The 16,251-nt window shown below is 36.4% G+C and overlaps 2 protein-coding genes across 3 annotated transcripts; one reads left to right on the forward strand and one right to left on the reverse strand.

Annotated features, from left to right (window-relative positions):
• Nucleotides 1–808: 808 nt before the first annotated feature.
• On the reverse strand, nt 809–10,772 carry LOC101169825 (BOLA class I histocompatibility antigen, alpha chain BL3-7-like). Of its 2 annotated transcripts, none has more exons than XM_020713372.2 (5): nt 10,519–10,772; nt 5,349–5,627; nt 4,099–4,398; nt 3,658–3,753; nt 809–2,234 (listed from the first exon to the last, which is right to left on the reverse strand). In XM_020713372.2, exons 1-5 carry the CDS (start codon nt 10,670–10,672, stop codon nt 2,152–2,154), a joined length of 912 nt encoding a protein of 303 aa, XP_020569031.2. In that variant the 5' UTR covers nt 10,673–10,772; the 3' UTR covers nt 809–2,151. The 2 variants fall into 2 exon arrangements, with proteins under 2 accessions (XP_020569031.2, XP_020569032.2); XM_020713373.2 differs by lacking the exon at nt 10,519–10,772 and adding an exon at nt 7,309–7,329.
• A 3,340-nt stretch (nt 10,773–14,112) lies between these two features.
• Nucleotides 14,113–16,251, forward strand: LOC111946869 (the record flags this gene model as incomplete). Its single annotated transcript, XM_023951939.1, has 5 exons — nt 14,113–14,204; nt 14,322–14,950; nt 15,412–15,742; nt 15,824–15,999; nt 16,098–16,251. Coding segments are annotated over exons 1-5 (1,317 nt in total), but the record flags the coding sequence as incomplete, so codon positions are not given.

Consider the following 16,251-nt stretch of genomic DNA (forward strand, 5'->3'; position numbering starts at 1 on the left):
TTGCTTGAGGCACACACCTACACTGCCAACTCCAGAAACTAGTTTGATCTCCTGTCAAGAGTGAATAACTGAAAGGTTGATGTAAAAAGGGCCTAAAGGCAATTTTTCTTGTTCTACTGTAGCAACGAGTAGAACAGTAATGCACAAGCTTCAGTCACAAGTTTCACGTGTTAAAGACAAAGTCAAGGAAATGTATTTTATAATCATATGTGGCCTTAACTCCCATATCAGTTCAGAGACACTGAACTGTATGTTTTCTTGTGTGCGTGATGATTACTATATGTTCTGTTTCTGAAAGTTGCTGGGTAAAAAAATCTTTTAAAATAGATCTTAGACAAAAATAACAGTCTTTTTTTGTGTGGTATCAGAAGATCATACAAACCCTGTAAGGAAATCTTTCTTCCAATCCAACTATAAAACATAAAATAATCAAAAAAGAGAAAGATGGGTTTTAAAAATAGGAATGTGACTTTTTATGTGCAGCTTTCAGTCTAGACTCCTCATTTTTGTTGTATTTTCTTTGATTATGCTGTAGAGGAGTGTGATGATGATGATGAAGAGCACAGTAACAATAATAAGCAATGAACCTGAGTTTTTATATTTGCTTACAAGTTCATCTTATCTTTGCTTGAACTTTCTGAATAGGTGTGTGTTACGTCCCTCTTACATACAAATCAAGTATTACAAATGTACCACACGTGTTTCAAAGCTATTTTCTCTCCATATATTATGAAGGGACTTCATTTTACCTTCAATCAAACACATGTTTTAACACCTGAGGGATACAAGTTTAAAAAGGAAAAAGAAGTTTAAGATCAGCCAACAAAAGTTTTTACCTTTATTTAATTTTGAAGTCTGTACACACACACACACTTACATATTACACCAGTATTTTATGACCATCGAAACTTCACGAAAAGAGCAACATTTTCTGGGTGCTTTTCAATAAATCAAACTCAATGCCACAAAAAGTTGAAAAAAGTAAATGTCTGTATTTTACAAAAGAAGTACTAGAAAAAAAGCAACTTCATAATCCTTAGCTAAACTCCAAATAAACTTTAATAACCAGCACATTTCTGTAACTGTCCACACTCAAACAAGATTACCCTCAAACTTTTTAAATGAAAAATAAAATAAAATTAAACATGACACATATATAAACCATAAGAAAGTCATATTTGGAATGTTGGAGATAACTGAAAACATTGGTGAAAGCCTTGTCCCACTTATTTCTTGTGTTTGGCTCATTGTTTGTCTTTAAACCCCCAAGCTTTTCTTTAGAAGTGCTCATTTAATAGTTGTATTTGCTATTATACACACTGTGAAAAAGATTTATATGGGACATTATTTTCAGATTTCCATTTTTGATTAGAATTTTACAACATGATATCTGAATATTATAGTCTTTGTAGGACTTTACATTGATTTTCCTCATCACATCAGGAAACTTTTGCACCTTTTCAACCATGACTTTACTATCAACTGAGTTATTCAAAAAACTAAGATGAAGGTGTTTTCCACAAGATATACAAATAAAAATGTCAGGAAGGGAAGCCATTCTTTCAAGCATTTTAATAATTCAGTTATTGGCTTTATCTATTTATGTATCATTGCATAAGGTGAGGGTTGATATACTGTGAATTTTTAAAGCTGAACAGATATAATCTAAAGATCATTCTTCAATCCATTTAGGATGATGATAAAGGATGACTGTTTGATTTTTTATAGTAAGAATAAAGGCAAGTTACCAAAAAATATATGTTTTTCAATCTTTAGTGCTTGGGTATTTCTTTGTGATTGTTTCTATTCCATAAAATGAAAAATCCTATTTTTTATCCAATTGGTTAAATGGTGAACAAGCATTTTGCTCCTATATCAGTTATAAAGCTGCAGACAAAAACACCTTAGCTTTAAAAAAAAACAGCATAGAAAAATGTTGTCTGCTTGAAAGTAAATTAAGGTCTTAAACCTCATTTGTTTTTGTTTTTTGGCTTCCTTTGACAATATTCAACACCAAACTCCAGTTTGAAAACAAAAATTAATCATATGAGACTCATCTATTGTGCTAAAGAAAAATGTCAAATTAACTTCTCTTTAAAGTCAAACAGTTGCAACCCTGTAAATGTTTTATACATCTGCTGCCAGATTAAATTAAATAAATGTAATAAATACGTAGTAAATCCATGATATTAATGGAGTTCCCTTTTTTTTAAGTGCAGACTTCATTTGAAAACCTGTGGAGACAAAACAATAAAATTTTGGAAACTTATAACAATTGTCACTGGATGTCTTCTTGGACAGATTTGTGGCTCATAACAGGATGACACAACCACCAACAACCACGATGAGCAGCAGCTAAAGGCCATGTCACAAAGCCACTATATACCTTTTTTCCATTTTCCACGTATGAAATTTCGGTCTTTTGTGATACATGCGTAATATACGTAATCTATAAGTGTTCCTTGCATTCTATTCATGGATGTGCACAGATGTCCGTCGAGGGTTTCGGCTGATGGGTCTTAACATGAATTGTGTGTGATTCTTGCGAGACACACACGCAAATTTGTAGCTTTCCAGGACCGTTCCATATATGTCAAACTGACTGGTCACGCATGTACCACCGATGTATAACTTTTATATCCTGTATACAGCGCACATATGCTGTTTAAAGTTATGTAATAGACCTCTCAGCAGAAAATCCACACTCTTGAGCACAGAGAGCTCACCTTTGCACCAATATGTGACTGAATGAAATGCTTTACATGTGTTGGTTTGTGCATAAGTATGTGTGTGAACTCTAGTTGTATTGTGTACATAAGGACATGTTTGTATGTGAAGATTTTCTGAGCCAACAGGTATGTAACACTTGAGTGTGTGTGTAGACAAGCCCCGCCCCTTTTAGACCAACATTTACACCTTAGTAATGATGATGAACTTCCAGTAAATTGTTGCTTTGTGATTAATCTTTTGTACCCCACCCCCACCCCCCAACTTCCCTCTCTCTTCTTCTTTTCTGTCCGGTCCATCAAAAAAGTGTTAAAAATATAATCAATATAAATAAAATTTAGCCGAAATCACAAAAGGGGTTTATACAAATATACACCTCATGTGTCAGAAGATTCATAACCCCATGTTTAACAGTAAAATATGTCCAACACAAGAGATCTCATCTGTTTGCTCAGCTGTTGGACAAGACAAGTTAAGAAAGAAATTCATTCATGTTCATACGTGATGCATCTGTTAAAAATTCCACGTGTGACACGGCCTTTAGAATCTATGTAAATTTGATGAAACGAATCACTGAGTGCAGAGTTTCATTTGCATCCAGACTCAAAGATGCATTTACTTCTTTACGTTCAAGTGATCTGCAGCTGCAACAAGAAAAACACAGAGTTTGTGTTCTGTTCTAAACTCCTAAACAAATCTGTAACTCTAGACATCCTAAGTTCTCCCTATAGGCTAAATAAACCAAGTAAATAAATAGTAATACATTCAGCTGATAAAAAATAGCAATCTAATATTAACTAAAAAACTTGCATTTATTCCACTCTTGTTTTTTATTTGACTAAACTCAGCAAGAAAATTTGATTCATTTGATTCATTTCTAACAAGTGAAATAGATTTTAATGGCACTAATGTAATAGAAAAGTTTCTCACCTTTTCTGCCTTTATAAACAATGAGCCAGTCAGCAATGACAGCAGCAAAAATAATGACTGCAAAAACAACGGAGATGGTCACTTCATAGGGGTTTGCTGTCAGAAACACAAAAGTGACAATTACACAAGGTTGTGCAGATTTTTAAATATCTAATAACAAAAAATGTAAATGTACACTATATGTATTGTTTTTTAAGACTTTATGGTCTTTCTGTTCATATTTCATTTTATTGGCTAATTTAAGCAGTACTGGTTTTTCTTGCTTGCACCATCATATTGATAAACTGACATTCTTTTATATATTTTGTGGTTAATTTTACTATTTAAAGATAATTATTTTATTCTTTCCTGTTTATTTTATAACAACAATGAATTCATCAAAATTATAAACAGTTTCAAAGATTTATGTCTAAGCTACACTAATGCCTGTTTTCCACTTACCTCCATTGGTCTTGATTTTTGACTGCTCCAGTTTGGTGATGATGCTTTCATTTGCACCAGAAAGCTGAAAAACACATTCGTACCTCTTCTTTTCTGTTGTGTCTAATAAAAGTTTCAGATCAGTGCTCATCTGAAAGGTCCCGTCATTGTTTGGGAGGATCTCTCCGGTCTCCACTCCTTCGGTTATCTCCTTTCCATCTTTCCTCCAGAACATCACAGCTCTGTTGGGGTAAAAGCCTGTAGCGTGACATCTGACCGGGGACAGGAAATTCTTCTGGAGGAGAAACACTGATGGAGTCTCTGATAAAAGAAAACCATCCATGAGTTAAATTGTTATTACCGGTACTCTCATGCTATGCTCTCAGTGGCAGCCAGTGAAGCAGCCACTTCCAATGAAGAGTCTTTGTAAATGTATGTTTTGGGCTTCCGCGTTCAAAGCTCATTCGTTTGTGCTTTGCAACACAAGTTTTAAGTCCGTTTTTGGACTCTACATCCAAAACACGTGGCCATTGAAATTTAAACCTGTTGAACTTTGATCACTCAGGGACCCTGGATCCTGACTTCTCCCGTTTCTCCTTTGAGGCTCCTACTTGTTGTCGACCCCTGCCCGCCTGACCCTGATTTAGCTTTATGGACTTTTAGCTGAGCTAATAAACCTGCTACAACTGGAACCCGCCGTCCTGTTTATCATAAGTCTTGTATAGTTTTTGGCTAAATATATATTTCTTTACTGTTAACAGTTTTGGTTGTGAAGGACAAGAGTTGCTTCTCATTTTTAAACAATAATCATGCCAGGCAGCAGCTGATTGTTAATTAGACTACAATGTTTTGCACAGTTGTTTTTCTTTCTTTCTGTGTATTAGCACTGCTTCATGAGCCTTTGTGCAAATATGAAGCTGAATTTGCAACCAGTATTTCTATCTGTGTAAAACATCTTGCTGTGTTTCAGATCAAGAAATACCAACAGCACAAAATGATCTCACATGAAAATGAAAATGTTCTCAAATAACGATGCTCAAATAAAGTTTTGGACCTTTGACTGCCGAGTGTCACTAACAACCTCACTGCACTGGTTCCAACAACTTTCAGACTTGCGTTACCAAATAAACACACAGGTTTGGTGAGAAAAACAAGGAAAATGTGAATAAAATTGAAAGAAAGCCGCACAATTGATGATGGTAAAAAAAAGAGAGACATAAAATAATGTATCTACTGTATATATGATAGATACATAGGGGCTTGGGACGCACCTGTTCTCAGCAATGTGCTCTTCCCATAGCTCACATACTTCTTAAGATGATCAGGACACCCCTGGGACAGATAGGTGTTCATTCGTATGGCCCAGCCTTTATCTTTGTCCTTTTTGTGTTTATGGAAGGTGGCAGCTGGAGTCTGTGCCGTCCCCGTGTTCGTCTTCAGGTCCAAAGCCATGAGGTCTTCTCCATTATAACCAAACTGCCACCAGCCCTTGATGCTTCCAGTCTCATCATCCCACTCACAGCCGTACATCAGCTGAATAATGTGAACACCTGTAAGACAGGAACCTTGATCAGCGCTCAGCCACTATGCTTCTCACACACAGTCAAATCAGCAATACAGATTTGAATATTGAAAGGGCCTACATGATGCAAAAACAACTGTTTTGAGCTTTTAATTGTATCATAATGCTAATTCCTCAAAGTGTTTTTTTTTCTCCATTTGCGCATTTCTGAGCATTTCACTAAAAACCTGCGCTCTGAATATCCTTCCAGGAAGAGTCTGTGCTGTCAGCCCCGCCCCCAGGCTAACGCACACGCCCACTTTCACCGCAGAGCTAGCTGATTGGCAAAACGCACTTTATATATGCGTAATATTCACATCCATCTTTGCAAAAGTTCAGATGTTGTTTGTTTTCGTTGGTAAAATACAGGCATGCTGCCGAGGGTGGCTCTAGGTTGACGTCATGAAATGGGCGACACCCACACGGAGCGAAAAGCTGTGCCTCAGACATCGAGTCGTTGTACTTCCCGGTAGAAAAATTAGCTGCGACAACAACAAATATTTCATGAAAGAATGGTTCTTTCTTGTGTCAAAAGTATTACATTTTCTTATATATGGAGATTTTTTTAGTATAAAAAGCTTAAGAAGAGCATGATATAGGCCCTTAAACAAGCGATTGGGGCGTGGCTTATTTTTAGGAATCATTTCATAGGCGTGGCCATATTAGAATACTTTCCAAACATTAAAGGTTGGATTAAACATTTAGTTTTTAAATGAATATTTGAAAAAAGCATTAAGTTTTAACATTTAGATTTACCATTCAGGATAAAGATTTAGATTTTATTTTGCTTCAATAATAAGATTTATCATTTAAAACCTTATTATTTTTATTGAACATTTGTGTTTACTTTTCAGTTTAGCATTTAAGCCAGACTATTTTCAAATGACATGAGTAGCATATTTGTTTACAGTAAATGCTGATAAGGTAATAAAAATGCAGAAAATATTAGAAACGTTATAAATCTGGCAAAACTTATTTTTATTTTACTGCCCTACTAACCCCAAACATAGCCTGTTATTAAAGTTCACTGAGCTACGGTGGCCCTGAACTGCAAATCCCATCAACAAATGACTCAACTCAAAAAACCTTTTAATTATCACAATGACTAATAAAAAAAAGCAAATATAAGAAAAACAGTATTATACTTTGGAAAACTAAACAAAATTCCAGAAAAATAAACAAAATGAAAAAGAATTTGGGAAAACAAAAGTAGTTTTGTCGTTATGATCTCTAAAATGTTTTTTTTGTCGAGTGATTTGCACTTCAGGGCCACCGTACTGAACTGATCTGAAGCCAAAAGCCAGACAGTTAGCTCCTCAGTAACTGTATCGTAACAAGCAATAACAAAAACAACCTCCTTCTGTTGAAGTTTTAAATATAATCAAAATGACTGAACCCAACCTCAATTGATCAATACCTCAATGAACTTTTTATTTAAAATAGTTCTTTCTGAAATTAGCAAACTCCTATTTGGAAATGAAAATACACATCCAACAACAAAATAAGATATTGATTTGATGAGTGGATCAACATTTCTGTAGATTTTCAAACACTTAAATGGACAAAAAGCCCTGACTTGTCTGTGGGAGACAGAAGCAGCAGCTTCTCTGCATTGAGAGCAAATTCAGCTTCTTCAGACAGAAAAAGTGCAGAGACACACCTTCACCCACCTTGTTTAGAACGCTTCTCCTAAACCATCCCATCATATTTGGTTCGGTTTTGTAAATCTTGGAGGAAGAATGCAGCATTATAAATTAAAAAGATATATAAATTTATGTAAAACTGATTAGAAAAGTGAGTTCACCCGCTTCAAATAAATCTTCATAACCAAAGTAATTCAACCCTGAGTACAAGGTTTTAGTGAAACAGATCTGCATTATTTCTAAAGCAAAACGCTTGTTTGGTCTCAAAGCCATTAAACAGAAACAAAATAGAGTTTTCCTGAACAAACTGATTTTTTATGCTAAAATAACTGAAGTCAGTAAAGGTTTAACGGATGTTAACTTGTCAAATAAAAAAACCTATGGATGTGGAAATATGATCTCAATAGTGTAGTGATGGTGGTTAAAGGGTGTGTCTGCGCACAGAGCGCTTTCCTTCTCGGAGGTAAAGCATCTCCGCCTCTCTTTTGTGTGGCTGCAGATTTAAATTCCGAACTTTCTGATAAGATAACAGTATGTTGAATCCTGCAGCGGACGAGCTGCGTACGAGCTCCCACCCGTGCTCCCCGGTTCAGACATCCCTCTTGAAAATGATCTGTTTCACTCAGTGGCGGTTCTACACTAACTTACTCCCTGGGCGAGTAACCCCCCCCCCCCCCCCCCCCCCCCCACATACAAAATTTGACAACATCCTGTTTTGTTCCCTCTCTTCCTATCTTCTATTTAGCAATTTTACACAAAAAATGCATGAATTTTCTAGACACGTATTACAGGGGGGTCAAACTCAGTCACACAGGGGGCCTAAGTTAAAAACACGCTTAAGGTTTTGGGCCGAAGAAGATGAACATTTACTGAACACACTAAAGCTAAACTTTTAAACCTTTTAAACTGAACTTTTTGAACATAAATATGAATAAAAACAGGAACATTTATCCAGAATAACTCAAGTTAAAGTTAAATAACTAATATTTGGCTCTCCATAGAAATATATTCTGTCAAAATTATACAAATATGAACATGTTGCAGAACAAAACAAGGAAAGCCTGGAAATAATAATAAGAAGAAATAACAAATCAAATAATTCAGTTTTCTTTGCTCTTTTATCATTTTTTAGATCATTTTTTTAGAGCTGGACTCCTGCTTCATTTTTAGCAATAATTTCTTAATGTGTGACGTCCTGTGTGTGTCTTTGTGAAACATATCAGAGGGATTAGATCTTAAAAAAAAAAAAAACTTATTGTGAATACTATTTTTAGCTCTTATAAAACATTAAAAACTAAATCATAGAACTCATCAGTGGGATTACTCAAAAAATATTTGGCATTTCCCTAATTTTTTGCTACACCAACAGCAGAAATCCTCCAAAAAAAACTCAATCCATAAAAAATGGTCTGCCCCCACCACCCCTCCCCTTCCCTCTGACACACGCGGCTCCGTCTCTATGACGGGAGGCGCAGCTGCGGCCCAGAGTTAATTGTCAGATAGAAAAAGACTCCCAATTACCTGTTAGTTTGATTCACCCAGCCACCGGTGAGTTGCGCCCCCTCTCGAGTTTTTTGAATTGTTATGTTCCAATGACTACCGCAAAGAGGTGTGGGCGCAAGCGTCTTGCAGCAGAGGACGGTGGTCACGTGCGCGTCGGGTCTGCTGTGTCGGACTTGTGGGAATTGTGGGAAATAATCCCCATTGCCTGCTTTTGTCGAAATTGGGTTGAGCACGGGTGTTTCTTCTGCCTAATTCCTTTTCATGTGCCTGTTTTACGTTGTTTCACTCTGAGTTATTTCATCCTTTTGTTTTGCACCATAAGTGTGAAGAGGGAATAAAATGAAGACATTCTTAATAGTCTGATGTATCAAACTAAAAGCGCAAAGTGTCGGCAGCTGCAGCAATGTCAAAATAAAAGCTCAAAGCTGCCTCATTGAATTTAGTAGCACATTATGTGTAACGCATCGGGCACGGAAAATGCCGCCCCCTATGAAGTGCCGCCCTGGTCCACCGCCCACTTCACCCATATCAAAAACCGCCACTGGTTTCACTATAACAAATGAGACTGGAGGCACTTTAAACTTTCCGGCAGCCATTAAACCTGTCACCCATGAAGAACAACGGGGCAGGTGACTCCGCCTTTATTTATACAGGCATGTAACTTTACGCTGCACAAAATAGTTCCCCAAACAAAAACATGCAGTGATATTCATCGTAGTCCAACACAGTAAAACACTTCTGCTATTAAAGAGAGCCCTGCCTTGAGGCTGACATTTGCGTGCGGAGCGCAGTTTGTTCCCGCGGACACCCAAAAGCGCGCAGATCACCTGAACAAAAGATAACATTGATCTCAAGTCACCTGTTTGTTTTTCGTTTCCTCATTCCTGGTAAAGATCCAGGTTTGAAGTTGAATAGTTGAATGGTGGCGTTTGTTCAAACAAACTGAGGGGATAACAGCGTTCAGTTTATCAGAAAGATCTTGATCAGACGGAGAGAACAAAGTTTCTTCCTGCAAAACTGGATTGTAGAGCTCAACCGTAAAAACCTGCCACTGTGGTCGTTTCTTCAACGAAGCGTTCCTTTCTGGCGCGTGACTGCGGATCTTCAGGCTGATTGCCTGGAGCGCACATAATGACATATTTTCTTCTTTAGAAGGAAATAATTTCCTTGAATCACACGTCAAAACTACGGGGTTGAAAAATATCCAGTTTTTGGATGTCTTATAATCCATGTAAAGACTCGCAATTTACTATAATTATTTTTTTAATTCCCTAAATTCTGCAGGGATGGTTTTCATGTTTCCTAAAGGTTTTACCCAAACTTACCTACATCATTTGCCCTGGAACAAGAAATGTGTTGGTTATTTTTTCTAATTATGTCTAAATAATATTTATACATTAATCCTGCCGACCTTACATAACATTTCGTACACGCAGGCACAATTCAAAAGGATTTAGAGAACCAGTTCCTGAGTAAACTGTAAAATGTCACTCAAATGGGGATTTTCAGTCATTTGCAAATGAAAAAATAAGAGTTACAAATATTTTTTTCCTCTTCATTTATTTCTTTATATGTAAAACGTTTTTTAACAAATAAAAGCTTAAAGGATAATCCATATTAAACATTTGATTTTAAATTCATAAATTAGAGCCTCTGGGATTTGATTCACCAAAAGTATTAATAGTTTTTAAATTAAAAATAACGAAATTTCATTTAAAAAAGGAGATAACTCACCTCCTGTCTGGTTAAAGCTTGGTTTAATCATCTCCACTTTACTTTTGAAGACTTGTTCGTCAACAATGGACCTCTTTGTGCGTCTCTCCCAGAAATTCGGGTCTTCGGTTTGGACCGTCCAGGTCTGCCTGTTCCCTTCTGATGCTGCTGTCATAGTAAGAGAAGGGCTGTCCGTCCACCAGGACCACCGTCACAAACTCTGGGAATGCTGGGATTCCTGAAGCTGCCGTGTGCAGGTACCGCAGCGAATGCGTGACTGGTAAAAGGAGACATATTATGGCTTCATCGTTAATCCAACATGTTACCCTGAAGGGAAACGAAGCGGTTGCGCAACAGCCAACGTCTCGGGTGCGCTTTGAAAATGAAAAGTGATAAAGATCTCTTCATAACTCAAATAATGAAAAAAAGTTTTTGAAGCCGAAATCAAATAAGAAACTCAACCAAAGAATCGAAAAGATCAACGTTTTTTTTCTCAATTAATACAATATTTCAATTTCTAAAGAACCCGAGAGAAACTAACATCGCTTAAGTAAATTAGGACAAACGAAAAATAACTAGAACTTTAAAATGGGTCCGAATCTAGAATGTTAGAAATATTTTTCACATGAACCTTTTCTCCAAACATTTTTGAGTCTTTAAATAAAAATTCAAATTCTAAAACTCAACTTGACCCCCTTTTCAACTTTTGTTTAGTTTTTATTTACCTTAAAATAATAACATTTCGATATAAAAAGTATATTTAAGGCTTAAAAAGAACAATCAAGAAACAAGTAGTTAATAAAAAAAGGTAAAACAGAATAACTTACCAGCCGCTGCGCTGTTCATACCGAAGAAAATGACGCTCAAAACCCCCAAAATCCTCATTCCCTAAACTGTGACGTTAATAGAATCTAGACTGTAACCTTATATGTACAGAGCTGAACAGATAAAACTCACAAAAACCTTTGTCTGATAAATAACTCTTTCATTTGCCTCTGATGAATCCGGTCGGTCTCTGCGCGCTCACTCACACCTGTGCTCGCGCTCCCCAGCATCTCTTCTGTTCGCGCTTAACTCCGCCTGCACACGCGCTCAACCCGCACGCGCTTTCATCCGAAAGATGAAAAAAATAAATAAAAAGAAAGACCGAAAGATGCAATGAGGCAAACTCTGATTGGCCGATTGTCTCCAATCAGACCGCTGTGTGGGCTGTCTCGGTGGTTCCTAACGTGACTCATTTTACCACAGGTCGGATCACAAGAGACCTAAGCGTTCTCCTTCACAGGTGAGTAAGTTGAAGCTATAAAAATTACTATATTAATATAAAATAAGAATTTTCAAATGATTGAAAATGTATTCTATGTTTTTGTTGACTGATTTACTTAAGCTATACTTAAAAACATTGTAAGTTAATTTATGACATGATTTCTTCAACATCCACGTCCTAAAGTAGGCCTAATAGATATTAACACCAATGTATCAGTTCTGGAGCAGAAAAGTAATTTGATTTTGTAATTTCTCTTGTTTTTTTGTGGTTTAAAGTCAATACAAGTGGGCCTTTGTTATTTATTATTACTATTATTATTTATGATAGTTTGTATGTAAACAAAAATAAAAATACATTTTCCAGATGACCTCAAGTTTCCCAAAAAAATAACATTCATCCTTTAAAGGGAGGATGGGAGCAGAATTGCTTCTGCACAGGTGCATATCATTTTTTCATTGTAATAAACAAGCTTTGAACGCACAAATGACCTGCTTGAATGAATATCAAATTTGCATTTTCATGTTTAATACCCAACGTCTTGGGGTTTTAACTTTAAACAGTTCAGTTCTTGACAAATTCAGTACTTTTTCTTATTTATGTTCTATTCCTTCTTTATAAAAACATGTAACTTCATTCTTTTAGTCACATAACTCCTCAATATGACTATGAGTATGATTTCTGGAGGAAAAAAGTTTGTGTGCTTTAGAATTTAAAATAGTTGGAGCCTGCAGGGTGCTTAAAGGGGTTTAACTTAGTTCTTTGCTCCAAAAATTTCATCAAATTGAATAATCTAAGGTATGAATTAGTTTAACCGTGTTTTCCCCCAAGGAAATTTACAATGGGGAAAAAGAAATTGTAAAAATTAAACCAGTAACTTACAGTTGTTAGACCATCTGGTCAGGAGAAACTCTCTTAAATGCTGTTAAATTAAAGTTATAAAATGCTTGGCGTGATGTCTCAAAATACCTGAGCATCAGGAAACATCTGCATATTTAATCAGCAATGCTGGAAAAAAAAGGCTATGCCACGTCTGAAAGGACGTGTCTTCCAGAAAACCAAATAATTCAGGTTTTTCCTGATGATACTTCAAGCGGAACTTGAACAATGCCGTTTTGTTTTTAATTCAAGGTTTTCTTTTTACTTAAACATGCCAGATACAGAACAAAAATATATTCTTTCTTAGAGACAGTATGAATGCCATCACAAAGTCTTGCCAAATCCTTTTCTTTTGTTTCGATTTGAGGGCAAGATGGCCAGTTGAATCTGAGATACAGTTTATTTTAAAGACTTTAGCGTTTCAAATGCAATAGCCATTGCAAAAATTACATTTATTGCTAGATATTACAAATAAGACCACACATCATTGTTTATAGTACCTACAACAAATTTGTAGTACTTATATTTATATAAAAACTTTAACCAAAATGTAGCAGTTTAGTTGAATTGTTTTTGAAGAAGAATACTATTCTAAATTAATTCATCCATGTTGTTTTTTAGGGTAAAATGACACTTAACCATGCATATTAACCATTTTTATAATTAGTATTAGTCCGTTTTTTACACAAAATATGGAATGGTGACTCAAATGGCACTGAACCCAAATACTAGTCTCACTGGTAATGTTCACACCCTTCAAACAAATATTCAAAACCATTACGGTATCCTTTAAAAGTAATTCATCCTTGAGCAAAATGTTTTTCAAAAAGTTAAATGGATCTTCTTTCTTTTGTAAAGCAAAATACTTTTTTGGCCTAGCACTTCAGAACCATAAAACAATGCCGGAAACAAAAGTAAAATTCTCCTGAACAAGTCGATTTTTTATGGCAAAATAACTGAAGTAAAGGTATGACGGATGTAAACCTGCCAAAGAATGTGTGGTTGTTGAACCAGGAACTAAATAAAGTGAAGTGATGAAGGCCCAAAAGGCCTTCATCACTTCAGAGTGCTTTCCTTCTCTGAGATAAAAATGGCGTCTCTGCCTCTGAAAGAGCTGTTTGCTTTGTGTGGCAGAAAATTTGAATCGCAAACTTCCTGATCAGACATCAGTAAAACATTTGTCCAAGCTGGTTTTAAAGAGAAAACTGCCTTTTCCCCCTGACACTCACACCCCATATCTATATACATATCTTTATATATCTACAGATATAGATGTATTATATATATAAAGTGTACGCTTTACGTATCTATATATATATATATATATATATATATATATATATATATATATATATATATATATATATATATATATATATATATATATATATATATATATATATATATATATGCGACGTAATGTTTGCGCAGATTGGGTAGTGACAAGCATCAATGCCCACTGGTTTTTCGCAGAGACTTCAGGGAAATCCAGACAGCTCTACAAAATAGCAAAGGCACAACGTGGCGCAGTCAAGGAATGCGGACACCGCCTGCAATTCTAAAAGTCTGTGCCCAGAAATATCTTTTTTTATCCATTATTGTTCGAAACCCTTTCAATATTTTCCATTAACAGCCTTCAAGAACCACCTTTGTGACATTGTTGTTTTGTCTCCCATTTCAGTTCTACCTCAGATTGGGAATCGTCATGAATACTAGGACAGGAAACACAAACTGCCTCTGGAAGAGAGATTTTGTCCTTCTCATCTTTACTGGGCTCATGGTCTTGCTCATCTACAGCCTGACCACAGAAAAAATTAGAACAGAAAGGATTTTAGTCTCAAAGCTTCAAGAAAAACCCGTCCTTTGCCCAGTAGCAATCTCAGAGGAGAGCATCACTCCACTCAAAAATACCAAACACTACCTGGTGTCAGCCTTCATGGACCAGAGAGTGAAGGGTTTCGACATACGCATCATTGGCATTTTCAAGAGAGACTCCATAAATCCTCTTCACTGCTCTTTCTGCTGTGGTGGTGTGTGTAACAAAACCTCCCCAGCCACCATTCTCCCACACAGTGATCACTTTGGTTTTCCTTACACTGCCACAGATGTCCTGTGTCAGATCCCCAAAAACTGCGATCCTTCTTCTGTCACTGTTCTGACTCAGCCGTCATCGAATGCGTCTGACCATGTATTCATTCCTATAAGAAACAAAAAAGAGGAAATAAGGTTCAACTTCACCGTCTGTATCTCCAGCCTGTTTGGAGATTACAACAACGTGCTTCAGTTTGCACAGACTCTGGAAATGTACAAGTAAGACAAACCTTTCATTGCGCTGTGTTTAAAGTGCACTTATGGATTTACAATTAAGGGTTTTAAAAGGAGATGGTAGCTGGAGTTTGCATATTTCAGTTCCTGTTTCTGGTGCTCATAAAAAAGTGACTGAACATCAACAGGGAAATTGTTGTTACTGATCTAAACAATAGATAAGCCCTGCTCATCTGACAACAAACTGCCAATTTTCTCATCTGTCATTAAAACCTCAATTGTTTTATCATGTGAAACTTCAACGTTTTATTATTAACTCTTTATCTTTATTTTGAGTATTGGTAAATCTTGTGTATTTGTATCCAAGTGTTTGCCTGCCTTCTATGTAATTACTATTATTTGTTCCTATAGTTGGCTTACTGGGTAGACATTTGTATTAACATTTGAAATGTTAAACACAACTAATCATATGCTCCAAAGAGCCAATAACTTCTTCATGTTTGCAGGTTGCTTGGTGTGAACAGAGTGGTGATCTACAACACCAGCTGTGGTCCAGAACTGGAACGTCTTTTACAAAGTTACAGACAGGAGGGTTTTGTTGAAATGGTTCCATGGCCCATAGACAGGTTTCTGAATCCATCTAGGGGTTGGCTTTTCTCAAAACATGGAGGAGACTTGCATTACTTTGGACAGATCGTGACCCTTAATGAATGCATGTATCGGTCCATGGAGCGTTCACGCTATGTCCTGCTGAATGACATAGATGAGATCATAATGCCATATAAACACGAAAACCTGGTGTCTCTGATGAACTCGCTGGAACCACAACATTCAAATGTAAGTCAACTTAAAGGGAAAAATATCACCATTTGCTTTACGGTTCACGCTCATCTTTTGTTCCACATTCATGCACTTTAGGTTGGAGAGTTCCTCATTGAGAACCATATCTTTCCCAAAAAGCACTTTGAACCAAGTGGGAGGTTTCATCTTCCCCAGTGGGAGAAGGTTCCAGGAATCAACATTCTGGAGCACATCTACAGAGAAGACCCAGAAAGAGGGGTTTACCATCCACATAAGATGATAGTAAAACCAAAGTACTTTAAACAAATATTTACAAAAATGTTATGTGGAACAAAAAAGTCAAATATGAAGGATGTGATGAATTCACTACTTTGATTTCTATGTGTTTCAGGTTGATAGAGCAGACCTCAGTGCATGAAGTCCTTAGGAAGTTTGGAGAACGTTACAAAGTTCCACTGGAGGTCTGTCGCATTATTCACGTTTGTGTATCTATGCGTGGATATTTGAAGTTGGAGGAGCTTAATGAAGACAAACGACTTTGGGAC

The sequence above is a fragment of the Oryzias latipes genome, chromosome 22 (assembly GCF_002234675.1).
Source record: "Oryzias latipes chromosome 22, ASM223467v1".
Classification (NCBI taxonomy): domain Eukaryota; kingdom Metazoa; phylum Chordata; class Actinopteri; order Beloniformes; family Adrianichthyidae; genus Oryzias; species Oryzias latipes.

Coding starts and splice junctions, on each gene's coding strand:
- LOC101169825 (XM_020713372.2), bottom strand. CDS start 10,672: ATGACAGCAGCATCAGAAGGGAACAGGCAGACCTGGACGGTCCAAACC. Junction 3,754..4,098: donor AAAAATCAAGACCAATGGAG/GTAAGTGGAAAA, acceptor TGTTTCTGACAG/CAAACCCCTATGAAGTGACC. Junction 2,235..3,657: donor TGTTTATAAAGGCAGAAAAG/GTGAGAAACTTT, acceptor TTGTCTCCACAG/GTTTTCAAATGAAGTCTGCA.